Raw genomic sequence first — 17,987 nt, forward strand, 5'->3', positions numbered from 1 at the left:
TTCAAAGTAAGAGATTTTAATTTGATACTAAAATAAATTAGTATCAAAGAAAAAGCTTGCTACAAATGTGTAAAGTTTTTTCTTTGATACTAGTTTATTTTACATAGAGAAATCGTTTGAATTTCTGAATTAGAGGATTATGGAAAAGAAAATAGCCATATCATACTTTTTAAATGATAAAGTCATATGAAATAAATTCTGTATGAATTATCTGTGAAAACCTTATAAGAAAATGATATATTTTGTGCTATTTTATTTTAACTTACAGCTGTAGACAATGAAACCAGAGATTGTCTTCAGAATACATATAATCTGAATAGTGTGCTGGCAGGAGTGGTTTGTCGGAGCAGCCACACTGATTCGGTGTTTTTGCAGGTATACACACCCACACAGTATATTCCCCTTTCCTTATTGTCAGATCAAAATTGATAGTTTCTGTCATAAACTGCTGACTTACAGTGTATATGTGCTATGTAATAAATACTACGTAATTAGGCACAGTTCATCTGATTAAAAGCTGGTTGCACACATACTACAATTTAAATATTTCTAGAGAAGAGGAGCTTATCCATTTCTAGCACCATTATTGAAGAAAAACAAATCTGCATTGTAACTGCTTTGACTTATAAACACAGATGTCTGTGTTTTGAGACATAAGCTATTTATATTAAAATTGTAATGTGAGTTGGCATCTAGTCTCAGTCTGTGGAGGAAACGTTCTACAAAAATTAAAGCTATAGATATAGTTTATTTAATATAGATTCAAAGCTCTTCATATTTCATTGACTCTAAAATGTCATCAGTTGTAAGAAAGAAAAACATCACAAATTGACATGCAGTTTTAGAGATGATAAAATGTGAAGAAGGGTATCTTCTAATTGATGGACTACATGTGTTTCAACCTGCATTCAAGTTTAAGATGACTAAGTGAACAAGGTTGATAACTATGTTCTGAGACAGAATACATAGAAATGTGTGAATTGAGAGAAGAGCCCTAAAGTTCTTGCATTACTTTATATGTGTTTTTTTAAAAAATTGTTTTAGGTAATGGAAAAGGACATGCTCAGAATGTGTCTGATAGTCCATTATTTTAAGCAGGCGATGTTTTTATATGTTTATATTTATAACTATTTTCTTATTCTCAGTGCATTCAACTTCTACAGAAGTTAACATATAATGTCAAAATTTTCTATTCTGGTGCCAATATAGATGAATTAATTACGTTCCTGATAGATCACATGTGAGTATGCAATCAAACATAAAACCAAATAGTCTATTTGTTTATTTTTAAACTATAACCATGTGGTAGATCAATTTTCTTAGATAATATTTTCTAACTATGTAAATTGAGTGAGACTCCGATTCTTATTTGTTCTGCCCAGATGATTTTAAGGATCAAAAGTTGTAAAAGTATGTGACCTCATTCATTGGTGAAAAAATGTAAAAAGGAAAAAAATTGTAAAGCAGCTTTAATTTTCATAAGAAAAATGTATGGACTGAATTGATTTGGCCAGAAAAAAATTGCTGAAACTGAAAATTGTGTAGTTATTCTTGTAGGAAAATATACTGATGAAACAGCACGTGGTCCCCGCTGACAGTTATTTCCAGGTTTTCATGATGGAATTGAATAGGGTAATTTGGTTTTAAAACAAGAGATAAATGATCAATACTGTTTAGAGTTTCCCTGGCTTCTCATGTTAATTAGATTTTTTTTTTTTTTTTGGCCTGTAAAAAGGAAAAGTATAAACTTAACTATATCATTTTGACTTAGAATGACGTTAATGCTTTTTTTCTTTTACTATTTTTTCTTTAAACAAAACACTAATGTAAAACAACAGTCAATCTTCTGAAGATGAGTTAAAAATGCCTTGTCTAGGATTATTGGCAAATCTTTGTCGGCACAATCTTTCTGTTCAAACACACATAAAGACATTGGTAAGAAGTTTCTTTCTTTTTGATTTTGTTGTTTTATGGTAGATTCTCTGCTTAAAGAAAATTGTATTTATCTTTTTCTTTAAAACAAATTTGAACAAGGATTCTGTGTCTTACCGGCTGACCCATCAAAATTAAGAGTCAGATTGACATATAAATAACTTGAAGCACTTCAGCCTTCCTGTATGTTGTATTGAAGGCTGTGTGTTAATGGTTAATGCAAATACTTAAGTTTTCCTTAGCATGGCATCCCAAAATACACTGAGTAGTACAAGAATTACTAAATTATTTTGTGCTCTTAGAAGGGAGGCACATCACTGGCAGTCCCATTTACCTCAGTCTTGTGTTTCCACAAAATCAATGGCAACTCCAACAGAAAGATTCATGAGTTTAGTGCTCAGTATGAACCAACAGTACTTGTGATAAGTGAAGACACACAAATGAATTTAACTGAATCACTTTTAGAAGTATATTAAATTGGCCAGGCACGGTGGCTCACGCCTGTAATCCCAGCACTTTGGGAGGCCGAGGTGGGCGGATCACAAGGTCAGGAGATCGAGACCATCTTGGCCAACATCATGAACCCCGTCTCTACCAAAATAAAAAAAATTAGCCAGGCGTGGTGGCACACACCTGTAGTCCCAGCTACTCGGTAAGCTGAGGCAGTAGAATCGCTTGAACCCGGGAGGTGGAGGTTGCAGTGAGCCGAGATCACGCCACTGCACTCCAGCCTGGCGACAGAGTAAGACTACATCCTAAAAAAAAAAAAGTATATTAAATCAAGCAAGTTAGTGATTCTTTAAGGTGCTTTGTGAACAATTTCCCTGCTGTGCTATTCAGCATTACCTGTTTGATTTTAAATTTAATATCTCACTTGTTCAAGTGCTACATTTTTCTACCCTGGTCCTACTTTGTAGGTGGAGTTACTGTGTGTGTGTGTGTGTGTGTGTGTGTGTGTGTGTGCGCGCGCGCGCACGCGCGCGCGCGCATGTATGTATAGTGTGTGTGTTTCAATTTCTGAATTGAAAAAAAAGTTCATATTTAGGAAACACTTAAATATAAGGAAGAATAAACATTTGCTCATAGTTCCATGTGTAGAAACTTCTTCACCAAGATTGTGTCTATCTATACGACTGTCAGCAGTATAGAAAGTACCCATCTCGCTCACACCTGCAATCTCTTAAATCTAAATGATAATCAGCAGCAAATATGGCAAAGTTAATTGCTGCTCCACGGTGTGTAATGTAAAACAAATTCTTAAATTTGCTGAATATTTTTTTGCTTTCACCACAATTATGAGTTCCTCATTACAGTTCTTTTGTTAACACAAATGCTCAACAACTTTTCCTGCAGTATTTAAGGTAGCTCTTTTGTTTCCACTCTGCATGTATCCCTTTATTAGAATTGACACCCTGATTTACCATCATTGAATTATTTATTCTAAGGTGACAAAACTATGGAAATATTTATCTCCCACTCATTTGCACACATTTACCAAATTATTTTTTTCTCTGGGTACTCTGTATATAACAATTTTTGAATTTAAATTTATCTCTGATCTAAATGTCTTCTGTAAAACATTTATCTTTTAAATGCAAGAATCATTTAATAGAGTTGATAATGATGTTTAAAAGAGTTTGCCCACTCTGTGCAGGATATACTTTTTAAACCAAAATATAAAATTTATAATTCTAATTTATTTTTTAACTTTTTTTTCCTCAGAGTAATGTGAAATCTTTTTATCGAACTCTTATCACCTTGTTGGCCCATAGCAGTTTAACTGTGGTTGTGTTTGCGCTTTCAATATTATCCAGTTTGACATTAAATGAAGAGGTGGGGGAAAAGGTAAATACGATTTTTCAAATTTATTCTGAAGTTTCTAGTCTTATATTTTAAAAGTCACTGAGACTTTTTTATTTTTACCTTTTAGGATGGTGTCAACTTAATTTTTTATGTAATATGCTTTTCTAATTTGTCCTTAAGCTATTCCATGCTCGAAATATTCATCAGACTTTTCAACTAATATTTAATATTCTCATAAACGGTGATGGCACTCTAACTAGAAAGTATTCAGTTGACCTACTGATGGATCTCCTTAAGAATCCTAAAATTGCTGATTATCTCACCAGGTATGATTCACTTCAGTCAATTTTAGAACTTTTTTTTTTTTTAATCAAGATGTGTTGGTTATAAACGAAATTGTCTTCTTAAAATATAGTAAACTTGAAGTCTACTGACTTGGAGTCTACCGGACGAAAATGTTTTGATGTGCTTTACTCGCACTCTTTTTTCTTTCCTATACTGAAATGGAAAGTATAACAAAGTCATTGTCTATGTGTGTATTTCAGTCTTTGCTTTAGATCAATAGGGTTGTGCCATTCTCCAAAATATAGACATCTTGGCTAACTTATTTTAAAACCAGTTTTAAAACTTAAGCAGCATTATGATTATTTGAAAGAATATTTTTATTATAGGGACAATAAAAATATTTCTACATAAATTATAAATAAATGAAACATAGTGTTGAAACATTGATGTCATTATGTTTGTGTCTTTATTTTTTGTATAAAAATGGATAATGTTTCCTTTGGTGTGTGCCTCTTTTCATAGGTAAAATAGGAACACATGTTCATATGTCCTTTCTATCTCAGTATATTTCATATGATCATTTATGTTTTAAGATCAGGTAGTAATTGTGTTCCAACGAGCTTGTGGCCTTTTTGCATTCTAAGTTAAATTTTGCTGGGGCCTATGCCGCTTTGTCATACTAAATTAGGAAATAATTGAAATTGTTTCAAAGAGTTTGACATACAAGAAAACATTTACTGAGCTCCACCTATGATCAGGCACTTAGCAGCAACAGGCTGTGAAGACACAGTCCGTGATGTTTAAGAAACATAGAATCTAACAGTTTTATTTTAATAAAAGCTAAGCACTAGGGCAAACTCGACCACTGTTCATATGGCTCAGCAGATTTTTGCAAAACCAAGAAGCATTCACTTTAGCATTTCACTTTTTCTTTTCTTAGGAACCTCTAGATAGGTGAACTATTTCTTCCAGAGTGCCTTCCCATGACCTGCCTTCCCTTCATCTGTTGTGAGACTTTCCCAATATCCATGTATATCTATTCTAGCCACCAGAGAGTGCTTATTCAGCATCTTCATAGTAAACAGAAAAATTCTTTTGAATAAACCTCTTCTGGAAGACTAAAAGATAATCCAGTTTAGCATAAATAAGAGGTTGCGTAATCATTTCTTCTGTAAATCTCTCAGTTCTGTTACCTATTTTATACTCTATCCATCATAGAACCCCAGAATTACCTCTGGCAACTCCTCTTGTTTATCTGGTATGCCATTGAACAATAACTCTGTCCTGAATCTCTTCCAAAGTCAAACTTACTGCATAGTTACTAATTAGAGCTTGAGAAAATCCCACAACTTTACCTGGGCCAGACCTCTCATATTTACTTGTCAGCTTTCTCATTTCCTCCAATGGGTCTTCAAATTTATTTATTTAGAGACAGAGTCTCACTCTATTGCCCAGGCTGGAATGCAGTGGTGTGATCCTGGCTCACTGCAACCTCCGCCTCCTGGGTTCAAGTGATTCTCTTGCCTTGGCCTCCCACATAGCCGGGATTACAGGCACACATCACCATGCCCACCTAATTTTTGTATTTTTATTAGAGAAGGGATTTCACCATGTTGGCCAGGCTGGGCTTGAACTCCTGACCTCAAGCAATCCACCTGCTTCAGCCTCCCAAAGTGCTGGGATTACAGGCGTGAGCTGCTGGCCCGACTGGTCTTTGAAATTTTTTATTTTTCTCTTGCTGCCTTTTATGCAGAAGATGACCTTATCTTTGTTTCACAGAAAAAAAAAATATCTAAATCAAGCCCCATTTGATTGGAGCTCCCCCAAATCCTTGCCACTTAACAAACTTACCTATGTTTATACCAAATTCTTAGTTTCATCCTGTTTCACTCATAAATACGTACTGTTACTCTATGGATTGTCTCATTTTGTCTTTTCTGAAGCTGTTGCTCCTCTCTTTTCAGGGCCTCCTATTCAGTTGATCCTTCCCCTTTATAAATATGCTCAAAACTTTTTCTTCAACCAGATGTCCCTTTTAAAATCTTTGACCTACCATTGCATTCAAGGTGAATATCCAAATTTTCAGTATAGCCCTTCAAAATCTGTTTCCTAACAACCTCTCAACCTTATTTCTTCATACATTTTGTTTTTTTGTCTAATCATATCAGACAATAAATAGAACTTCCAGCTTACTAGAAATGCCCTTTCATGTATCCATGTGCTATTTCCTCTAGAGTATTTCCTCTGGAAGACTAGAATGCTTTCTCCTTTATATATTTTTTTTAAGACTCAAGTCTGGGCTTAATACTGAGACAATATTCTTTGTTCCATAGTGTCCCATACATTCCTCCATGATATCACTGTGTTTTATATTACCTTGTATTATCTCTTTCTGTCCTTCTCCTTCATCTTCAGACTGTGATCTCCCTGTCAGGGCACCATCTCCCAAATCTAGGATACATCAGTCACATAGAGTATAATGCTAGGGGTACCTCAGTACTTCTTGGAGTTGTGTAACATGAGTTGCTGCCCCTTACTTCTTTATTTGCAGAGACTAATTTAATGCCTGGCAATTTTAGGTGCTTTATAAAAAGTAGCTGTATAATTTATTAGGATATTCTTCTGTCCTTTGAGTTTTTACATAAAGTGAACACAGTCTTAAAAAAATACAGCAATTGAGGCACTGAAAATTTTAATGATTTATTTATTGCCACATGAATCACTGTTTTAATAAATGACAGAGCCAATTTATGTATATCATAATTGTAAGATATATTACAAGTTTTAAGTATAAACTTTACAAGAGTGTGTTCTATATTAGAAGCCCAAATAAATAGATGAACGAAAATACACATAAATTTTATGTTTATCTTGTAGATAAATCCCTTTTGATGTATCAATTTTATAATTATCATTTGATGTATATTTTTATTTTAAACCTAGATATGAGCACTTTTCTTCATGTCTTAATCAAGTATTAGGTCTTCTTAATGGAAAGGATCCTGATTCCTCTTCAAAGGTATGTAAAAACATGACTTTTCATTTAAACTTTTAAAAAACTGTAAAATGCAGAAAAATCCAAATGCACAGGCTCTCTATATTTTTACAATATGGACATAATTATGTCGCCAGTGTCTAGATCAGGATGTAGAATGTTACCAGTATTTGTGGTCCCTTTTAGTCAGTACCTACCCCTTCCTATTCCTTACTTTACCAAGGGTAACTGCTCTAACCACTACACTGACTTCTAACAGCATACATATATGTGTATATGTATGTATATATACATATATGTGTGTATATGTATGTATATATACATATATATTTTGGAACTTTATATAAATAAAAGCATATAATACATATATTTTCTGTCTAGACTTTCTTTGGTTCAATATAATATGATGAGATTCACTCGTTTCATATAGTTGTAGATTGCTAGATTGGTTCTTTTTTTGGACAGGGAGTATGATTTATTGGTGAGCATGAGTAAGGGGACATTACAGTGAACGCCCTCTTGGATGTAGTGCTCACCACTTGTCAGGGGGCCACATTTTAGGATGTATTTGACCTCACAGCCATCTGGGATGAGTCACTGCTCAGCCTCCATGTCTTCAAATTTATCCACATTAAATTTAGTAAAGCCCCACTTTGAGATGTGGATCTTTGGGCAGCCAGGGACCTTGAACTTGGCCTTGCATGGGGCCTTAGTTGCATGCTCCTTATCTTGCAGATTTGTGTGGATGGACATGATGACTTGGCCACTGTGAACCCTGGCCACTGTGCCCTGGGGGCTTTCCAAAGACACCTTGCATAATGCCTCTCCGAGGCCTAGATGGGGGACAGCAGGAGATCAGAGACATGAATGTACATTGGAAAGGGCTGTCTCTAAGGTTTCTTAGGCCAGCCCATACAAGCAACAGGCTGTGTACACTACCAATGAGGCAGCTGTTTGCAGCCATTGCACACTGGGCCCCCAGAAGGAAAGGAGCACAATTGGTGTTCTTTTGTTTATAAACATCAGCTGTTACGAAGAAACCTGCATTTACCGTTTTCTGCATGTCTTTTGGTGAGCTTATGGACATGCTTGTCTTAGCTTTATATCTAGGAGTGGAATCACTATGTCATAGGATATGTATATGTTCAGTAGGCACTATGAAACAGTTTTCAAAAAAAGTCAGTTGGACCAGTGTATGAATATTTGGTCAGTCTGCATTCTTGCCAGCAGTTGATATTTTTCACTTTTTCATTTTAGCAATTCTAATGGCTATACAGTAGTATTGCATTATAATTTAAATTAATATTTTATTAGTAAAAATATCATTTTACATATTCATTTGTCATTTGTATATTCTTTGACGTGCCTGTTTATGTCTCCTGCTCATTTGTTTAATGCATTGTCTTTTACTTATAAGTAGGAAGAGTTATTTTGGAGTCTTTTGAAGGGTATATAACATGCAAATATTTTCTTCCATTCTGTGAGTTGCCTTTTTACTCACCTAATGGTGCCTTGATTTTAACATAGATCAATTTAGTGTTTATTGTGTTCCATTTAGGAACTCTTGGCCTATTCCAAAGTCACAAAGATGGACTCCATTGTTTTCCTCTAAAAGCTTCCTAGTTTTTTTTTAACTTTCACATGTAGATCTGTAATCCTCCTACAAGTGACTTTTGTGTCTGTTGTGAAGCAGGACTTTTCCAGGTCAGCCTTTACCTTACAGGTTTTTACAGAAGAAAAAAATTAGAATGACTGAGCTAATCATTTGCAACAATGATCTAAAAGATGGTAGAAAGGTTGAAACAGTACAAAATTTGTTACTTAACAATATTTTCTTTTTATTTTGATCCCTAGAATTTCTAAATTCCTTTCTCATATGCAATATGAGAACTATTTCTAATTAGTATCTAAATGGATCTTAATGAAGTGACTCTCATGCAATATGAGAACTATTTCTAGTTAGTGTCTAAATGGATCTTAATAAAGTGGCTAGGAATCTGTAATATAAGTGCTAAATAAGGATTATTGGAATAGAAACACAGCAAGGGAAAAATCTAATAATCGAACCTAAAGGTATTAAACAATCTCAGGGAATTTAGGAGGTCAAGTAGCACAGGGGAGTAGAAGCATTCTATGGGTATCAAAATCGGAAAGAGAATGGAAAAGTAAAAAATAAAAATAAATAAAAACTTAAAACTTAATTTTTTAAAGTAAAAAATAATTCACGTTATGATAGAAGTGGGGAGCAGTGAAAGCAAAATACATCTTTGTGGGGAAGATACAGTTGAGTGTCTTTTTAAATATAAAATAGTATATAGTGTCTTTGATTATAAGGCCAGTATAACCTTGATAGCAAAACCTGACAAGGATACTACAACAAATGAAAATTATAGCTCAATATCTTTCATGAACATATTGCAAAAATTCTAAACAAAACATTAGCAAATCAAAATCAGTGACACATAAAAAGGATCATGTCTTATTACCAAATGAGGTTTATTCCAGGAATGCACAGATGGTTTAACATTTAGAAATTAATATAATTTCCCACATTAACAAAAAGGCAGATAAATTATATTATCTCATTAAAGGTGGAATAGCATTTGATAAAATTTAACACCTATTCATGATAAAGATTAGCACACTAGGAATAAACCGTAACTTCCTTTCCCTGATAGAGTAATTACCTAAAATCTACTGCATCATCTTTTTAAGTGGCAAATTATTGAAGGCTTTCCTCAAGATAAGGAATAAGAAAAGAATGTCCATTATCACCAGTGATGTTCAGCTTAGTATTGGTGGTCCCAACCAGCCTAATAAGGCAAGATAAAGTAAAAAGTTTCAGAGATTGGAAAGGAAGAAATAAAACTCACTATTCAGATGACATGAGAGTATAGAAAATCTAAAATCTGTGGAAATCATTATAAAACTTAAGTGAATCTATTTAACAAATTGGCTGGATACGAGATCAGTAAATATATGTTTTATTTATATTTTCGTGACAAATAGAACATGAAGTTTTTAAATGATGCTATTTACTGATTTTTTAAAAATGTCAGGTGCTTAGGGGATTAAAGACAGTGCAATATTTTGTCATAATGATAGCCCAGTGGGACAGAATGGAGCAGAACCAAACTCACAGCATATGGTCTCCTGATTGACAACAGTAGACTCTTGAAAGTATGGTCATTTCAATAAATGACACTGAGTCAATTGAATATACATATGGGGAAAAACTGAATCTTGACCCCCTACCTCATACCAAATGCAAAAATCAGTATAAGACAGGTTGTAGATTTAATTGTGAAAAGTAAAAATAATGAAGGTTTTAGAAGAGTCACCTAACAGAGTATCTTCATGGCCTTGGGGTAGACAATGATTTTCTTAAACGAGAAACAAAAGCACTAGCTATGCAGTAGAAAAGTCTGTAAGTTGGGCTACATTAAAATTAAGTTTCTATTCATGAAGAAACCACTAATAAAAGAATGAAAAGCCAAAGAATGGGAATAGATAACTACAATGCATATATGTAACAAAGGACTCTTATCCAAAATGTATTATTTTTCTATGCTGTATGTATATATCAGAAAAAACACAGAGCCCAACAGATACTTGAGCAAAAAAGTTGAATTGGTCAATAAACATGAAGTGATTGTACCACTTTATCAATCTTCAGGGAAATGCAGATTTAAACGGTAGTATGATACCATCTGACACCCACCAGTTGATTAAAATGAAAAATAAGGAAAATAGCAAACATACCATAACTCTCATTTAGTACTCATGGTACAACCAATTATGAAAACTGGTATCTGTTAATACTGGGCATATGTATAAACTATGACCCAGAAATCTCACTTACAGGTATTTATCACAAAGAATTGTATACATGTGTGCAAAATGTAGTACTGCTCCTAATAGGTAACAATGATAATCCAAATGCCATCAACAGGGGAATATGTTCATTTTGGGAAAGTCATCTAACTCTGCACTAGTAATTAGTTTTTTTACTTTTATATGTGTACATTAAAAGAAAACTAGTGTATATGGAAAGCTATCTGCTTGTATGTTTATAACAGACATCTGGTAAGATACACAAACAATTGGTAACATTACTTGCCTACAGGGTTTATCTTTTGAACCAGGTGAATGTATTGCCTATTCAAAAATAAATATACATTATGTAATGACGTTTAAGTCAATGACAGACAAAGACTTCTTATTGTCTATGACATTATGGGCATTCTAACATGGTGGTGCAATGCATTACATGTGTTTGTGGTGATGCTGGTGTAAACCTACTGAACTGCCAGCTGTATAAAAGTATAGCACATATTAAGATTGTGTACAGTACATAGTATTTTGATAAGGGTGTTACCACTTATTCTTTGTTATTTTAGAGTGTGCTTCTACTTATAAAAAGTTAACTGTAAAACAGCCAGGCAGGTCTTTCAGGACCTATTCTCAAAGAAGGTATTGTTGTTATTAGAGATGACAACTCCCTGTGTGTTATTGCCCCTGAAGACCTTCCAGTGGGACAATATGTGGAGGTGGAAGTGGTATTGATTACCCTGGGCCTGTGTAGACCTGGGCTGATGTATGTGTTTGTGTCTTTGTTTTTAACAAAAAAAGTTTTAAAAGAAAAAACCAACATTTTAAAAATAGAAAAACAACTGGTAGAATACAGATGTAAATAAAGTATTTTTATATAGCCGCACAGTGTGTTTCTCTTACTACAAAAGAGTCAAAAACTTTATAAATGGACACGCTTATAAAGTTAAAAAGTTATGGTAAGCTAAGGTTAATTTATTAGAGAAATTTTAAAAAATAGTGTGACTTAAGCATACAGTCTTTATGAAGTCTACAGCAATATACAGTAATGTGCTGCCTTTACATTCACTCACTACTCAGTCATTAACTCACCCAGAGCAACTTTCAGTCCTGCAAGTGTCCTATATGGGTGTACCGTTTTTAATCTTTTATACTGTATTTTTCTATGTTTAGATACACAAGTACTTACAATTGTGTTATAGTTGCCTGCAGTATTTAGTACAGTAATATTCTGTACAGGTTTGTAGCCCCTGGGCAATAAAGGGACGTAGTAGACTCTACCATCTAGGTTTGTGTACGTACACTCATGTTCACACAACAAAATTAATGATGCATTAAGCAACATATGCATCACTAAGTGACACATGACTGTACTATAGTTTATATTTATTAAAGATTATCATTTGTTACAGTAAATGCTAATGGACTGGATTCTCTTAAATTCAGATATTATCAAGTTGATTAAAACACAAATCCCAATTATATATCATTTGTAAGAAACAGACTTTTAAAAAGTTGGAAATAAGTAGAGAGGCAAGGAGATCTTAAGAAAAAAATTTTTTTTTTAGTGATAGGTTGGTAGTATGTGAAATGAGGTGTAATTTATCTTAACATCTAATAAACAGGTTGATGGTGGATGTTATGGTATAAGGCCTAGTTTATAAAGTAGAGGAAAAATGGGGTACAGTAGGAGAGCTAAGGATCGTAATGCCAACAGCATGCAGTGTGGAAATAACCATCCTGAAGGTTTTATATTCTATGCTACAGTATCCTTTATAGCAGTTATTGAATTTTAGGGTTATAACAAGTATTTTTAATTCTAATTTTATTTTTTAGGGTTTTTTTGGTCATGTATAAGCAAAACAGGTTTGTGTTTAAAAATAATTTAAGTACTATGGAAGGAGTGGGAGGAGTTTAACATTAGTTGAAGTTGACCTTTCCTCTGAGGTTCTCACAGTCCTGCTTATCAGGAGTAAGCACCATTAATAAGTTTATTTTGTAACCTTCTGGAATCTATTCACACATTTGAAAAATAATATTGAAAGAAAAAACTTTTAAGTTTTGTTTTAGAGTATTTTCTTTAAAATATGTAGCATTTTCAGCTTCATCATACACTTGCTTTGTATATTAAAGTCCAATGAAATTGATGTTTAATGAAGACTTTATATTGCACAGGTTTTAGAATTACTTCTTGCCTTCTGTTCAGTGACTCAGCTGCGCCATGTGCTCACTCAGATGATGTTTGAACAGTCTCCACCTGGCAGCGCCACTCTGGGAAGCCATACTAAATGTTTAGAACCTACTGTGGCTTTACTGCGCTGGTTAAGCCAGCCTTTGGACGGATCGGAAAACTGTTCTGTTTTAGCACTGGAGTTGTTCAAGGAAATATTTGAGGTAATAGGATGACTGACAGATTGACTTTTCTACTTTTGTGACTCTCAATTAACAATTTGTCTTCAAAAACATTCTTAGTAAACTTCCAGTTCATACACTTGAGGAAAACATCTCAATTACTAACAGTCATACTAGACATGCTAAGTTTTTTTCTACCAGTCATATATATTCGTGTTTTCTTTTTTTTCGCTGAATAGTTTATGTATATATAGTGCTCATTTCAGTGTAATAAGTAAAGATATTAAAAAGATTTATATAATTTGTTGCGTGACTACTTTGAATAGTTGCATTGTCTCTCCATTGCAATAGATGCCATTGCATGGATTATTATTATTATTATTATTATTATTTATTAGGCCATTGAATGGATAATAGAGGCATATTGGATTCAGTCAGTGAAATGGAGTAGAGCATGCCAGATAATGTGCTAGGCACTTAAGATACAGACAAAACTCCACATTCTGGTAGATCTTACTATCTGGGCAATTTAGTATTCTCTACTATTCTCCGTGTTTATAGGTCCATTCTATCTAACCCAATATCTCCTGAAAGTATTTCCCTTCGCATAACTGGATCTTATATACAAATATGTGTATGAAGTGATTAAATATGTTCATTAAGAGTTATGCACAAAATTTTCTATTTTATCTTGGTCTTGATTATTTAACAATCAGTTTTAACATTTAAAAAGCCCTTTGAGGATCTTGATGGAAATTATTTGTGGTTATAAACTATTAAGACCAGTGTCTATTATGTAATTATTATAATTTTAGCAGATTCGGGATATTTGTTTTCAGTAAATACTTTTAGTTTAGAATAATTTTTAAATCACAAAGTCTGTTTAAGAAGGTCTTATTTGTAAAACCTTACTAATTTGAGAAAAAAGCCATAGCCCTCAAAACTGAATAAAAGTATAAATTTTAAATAAAAATTTATTCACAAGAGACTTAAGTCAATGGCATATTGAAGGAAATATAAAAAATTTAAAGAGAGTGTTAGAGTTCAATGATGACTATTTCTGTATTGTATATTCCATTTTTGTTTTTAATCATTTGTGATGGATAATTCTCCAGGATGTCATAGATGCTGCTAACTGTTCCTCGGCTGATCGTTTTGTCACCCTTCTGCTGCCTACAATCCTTGATCAACTTCAGTTCACAGAACAAAATCTGGATGAGGCTTTAATAAGAAAAAAATGTGAAAGGATTGCCAAGGCCATTGAAGTTTTGTTAAATATCCTTTACTGTCATCAACATGAAAACTATATAACTAACCATTCTTTTCTTTCTAGTATTGCATTCACTGCGTTTTGTCTTTATTTGTCACTTTATTTGTCACTGTAATTTGTCACTTTATGCTATTTATCTAGAATTATTGAACTAAAATTTGAACTGTAGAAAAAATTCTCAATGAGTCTGAAAAAGATCCATGATTTTTTTTCCTTATTTTTCTGTGTGAAACTTTTAAGCTAAGGTATATTTTTAAAAATGCTGTTGAAGCTTTATTTTAACATTTATATCACAATTTGACATTTGGTGGTAAATTTAAAAATAACTATTCTGTTACTCCTTGTTACTGTTTTCTGCCTAATGCTAATTATTTCCCCTGGACGATTAGTAGTGCCATTTTTTTAGTGATGTGTATTCGTGGATAAAGAAATACTGATAGAGTTGTCATGATTTTAGCTCAGTTGTTTTACCTTATGTTTTCAAAATAAAGCCTTCATGATTGCCTTAATAATGGTTATAAGAAAAGACAAGTATGTCAACACAAATTCATTCATTTAAAAAGAAACCTTGAACAATTAGTTTCACTACTTCTATATACTGATTTTCTAGGTCTTCCTTGTGTTTACTTTTTCATAGACCAACTAATTCTGAGTTGCTAAGAAGTCCAAGTCCCAATTTAAAAATATTTCATTAATACTTTTTTACTATGAGTAAAGAGCCACTGTATCTCAACCAGATCCCTTAAATGTATCTAGTCAGGTTTCCTTGTATCTCAGCGCAACAAGAATATGTTCTACTCTGTCCTAGAGCAAACTCAACCTTGTTTAATATCCTCTTCTAAGGTACTGCTCCTTAATTTTCTTCCTTTAAAGCCGTGATTCTCAACCCTGATTTCCTATGTAAAATCACCTGGAGAACATGCTAAAAAAAAAAATCGATGCAGAACCTTACTTCAAGAGATCCTGATTTAAGTGGAGTGATGTGAAACCCTGAAATCATTAGGTGGTATGTGTTTGCGTGTTGGCTTTTTTGTTGGTGATTGTTTAAACTACCCAGGTGATTCTAACATGCAGCCAAAGTTGAAAACCACTGCAGTAGGGATACATGATTGCTTGACCTTAGAGATATTTATAATTATTAAAGTGGGGCCTTCTTATTGAATTAGACCACAGCTTGGCCCTTTTTAAATAGCTGCTATTTACATTAATTTATAATATACAAATATGACAAAACAACTTCCCCTTATTCAATAAATATTTATTGAACCATTGAGATTCTTGCTAACAAAAAACAGACATCCAATGGAGAGATATCCTCACTGTTTTAACCATTGAGTCAGAAACTTTTGGTGCCAGTCCATCTCTTAACACTTACTACTCATTTAAATTGTGTGAGTTTCAATTTCCTTGTCTGTCATTGAGCTAATTTAACAGTAATTATACTGGACAACAGTAATGATATAATTTGTGTGAAATCATCCTGAATGTTACCTTTTACACATAAAGTGAGAATTTTTTTGTTGTATGTCTTAACAAAACTTACCTCTCTGTGGAGATGATACACTAAAAATGCACATTGCAAAAATCCTGACAACTGTCAAGTGTACCACTCTTATAGAACAACAGTTTACATATGGCAAGATTGACCTGGGGTTTGGAACAAAGGTTGCAGATTCGGAATTATGGTGAGTATATGAACTCTAATGACAAAATGGCAAGGCAGTAAAAAATCAAAAGATGTGGTGATTCTCATCCTTTTGGAGGACCATCCTTTGGTTATAACTTAAGGTATAACAGATTAACAAACATATTTTCATAATGAATTTTTTGTAAATTCATTCAATTTGTAGATTGTGTGCTTTTTGAAGAAATGTTAAATTTGTTGTTTTTTATTGTTTAGGTTTGTTTTATTTTACTGTAATTATCTAAGGGTTCTGAACATTTCTGGAGCTCCTTTTTGACATTGCCTCAGTAATTAGCTATAATTTTACTTTTTTAAATGAAAAGCATGAAAAAACAGAAGGGTCTTTTTATTACAAGGAGATCAGTCACTGCTGAAGGTTTTTTAATAACAGACAATTCTCCTTAGCAAGTCAGGAATTATGGTTAATGATGGATTTTCACTGATGGTAATAAGATATTATTTTATACCCCCCCATGAATTAAGTCCATCTAATAAATCTTTATTGAGGACCTACTAAGTGCTAGACACTATGATTTGTTTGTTTGCACAAATGTCACAATTGTCACTAATTGTGCACCTTTAGAGTAAGAATTATCTTTTTTTATATTTGTATACTCCTTTCAGGTACAAAACTCAGAACATGACCTAGTATAATTCATTCATTACATATTAGATATTCTATATTGCCTAAGGTTACCATCTATTGTTGATATTCTAGTAACAAAGCTAAGAATTAAATGGACTGTATTTCAAAACTACTACTTACTTGAAACAGAAAGTTGAAGCATGTTGGTAGTAAAAGAAACACTGTCTAAACTAAGGCTATTAGTGCCAGTTTGCTCTCTTTGGGTCTTGAGTTATAAGAATGTTGATTGCTTTGAGTTTTTTACTTCTCAATAGATACAAGACTTTATCATCTTGAATTTTAAAAACAAAAGTGTTGGATTTTTCATTTTCTTTAGAATTTTGGACAGAAACAAGCTTTAAGAAATTTTTCAATTATCTAATTTAAATGTGACTTATCTTTAAAGCAAACTTGCTGCTGATGTAATTTTGAAAACTCTTGATTTGATTAACAAACTTAAACCTTTGGTTCCTGGTATGGAAGTAAGCTTCTACAAAATCCTTCAGGTGAGTTTAAACTCTTCAAACATTGAAGTTTATTCATACAAAAATGGTCCTAATATAAATTTCTGTTTTAATGTTCTTAATCTTTAGAAGATAACTCTCTGAATTGACGTTGAGAAGAATGTTTAAAGTTGTTGTTTTAAGCAGTTATAATAGTCTCATTGCATAGTTATTTTATATACTTTCACAGGAATTGAACATACGTGCTCATGACACTAATGTAGAGAATGTTCACAATAGTGCTGCTTCCTCAGCCTTTTCCTTTCTTGTGTTGTACATTTCTTCATTTGTTTCTGTTGGCGTTGGAGGAAGAGTGGTATTTGTTTTAGGGTTTTTGTTTTTGGTTAGGGTTGATGTAGGGTATTAAGGGGATAGGGAGACAGCTGGAAGAAAAGGACTTGATTGTGATAATTAGAAGGGCTGTGCAGAAAATAGCTAAGTCACGAATTTCAATGATGATAGTAGCTGAATAAGATCTCTAGATGTTATCAAAAGACAAAGTACAACAAATTTAGTTCAAAGTTCTAACTGACTTTTATTTGTGATTCTAGAATTTGGCAGCCTCATTCTATAAAATAGAATGAATCATTCCCCTGGGCTAAGCAGAGAAAGTTGACTTTATAGACCCGAAAAAGGCTGAAGAAAGCACAAATAGGGAACTGAAAGCAGATTGGTCATTTCAAAGTTACTTTTCTTATAGAGTTATA

General features: G+C 33.1%; 1 protein-coding gene and 1 non-coding gene across 2 annotated transcripts in view; one reads left to right on the forward strand and one right to left on the reverse strand.

Moving 5' to 3' along the window:
* The window catches only part of CIP2A (cellular inhibitor of PP2A), a 42,053-nt gene that overhangs the window by 6,676 nt on the left and 17,390 nt on the right, over positions 1-17,987 (forward strand). The window contains exons 3-12 of the mRNA XM_050781997.1: positions 269-375; positions 1,146-1,240; positions 1,839-1,935; positions 3,655-3,777; positions 3,916-4,061; positions 6,964-7,039; positions 13,022-13,240; positions 14,314-14,473; positions 16,012-16,153; positions 17,184-17,283. Of these exons, the coding sequence (XP_050637954.1) occupies positions 269-375; positions 1,146-1,240; positions 1,839-1,935; positions 3,655-3,777; positions 3,916-4,061; positions 6,964-7,039; positions 13,022-13,240; positions 14,314-14,473; positions 16,012-16,153; positions 17,184-17,283 (1,265 nt within the window). The remainder of the gene's footprint in view (positions 1-268; positions 376-1,145; positions 1,241-1,838; positions 1,936-3,654; positions 3,778-3,915; positions 4,062-6,963; positions 7,040-13,021; positions 13,241-14,313; positions 14,474-16,011; positions 16,154-17,183; positions 17,284-17,987) is intronic.
* On the reverse strand, positions 7,898-8,032 carry LOC126949504 (small nucleolar RNA SNORA70). The gene has a single exon (XR_007723783.1). It is a non-coding gene; the product is annotated as a small nucleolar RNA SNORA70 (small nucleolar RNA).

This window comes from Macaca thibetana, chromosome 2 (genome assembly GCF_024542745.1).
Source record: "Macaca thibetana thibetana isolate TM-01 chromosome 2, ASM2454274v1, whole genome shotgun sequence".
Lineage (NCBI taxonomy): Eukaryota > Metazoa > Chordata > Mammalia > Primates > Cercopithecidae > Macaca > Macaca thibetana.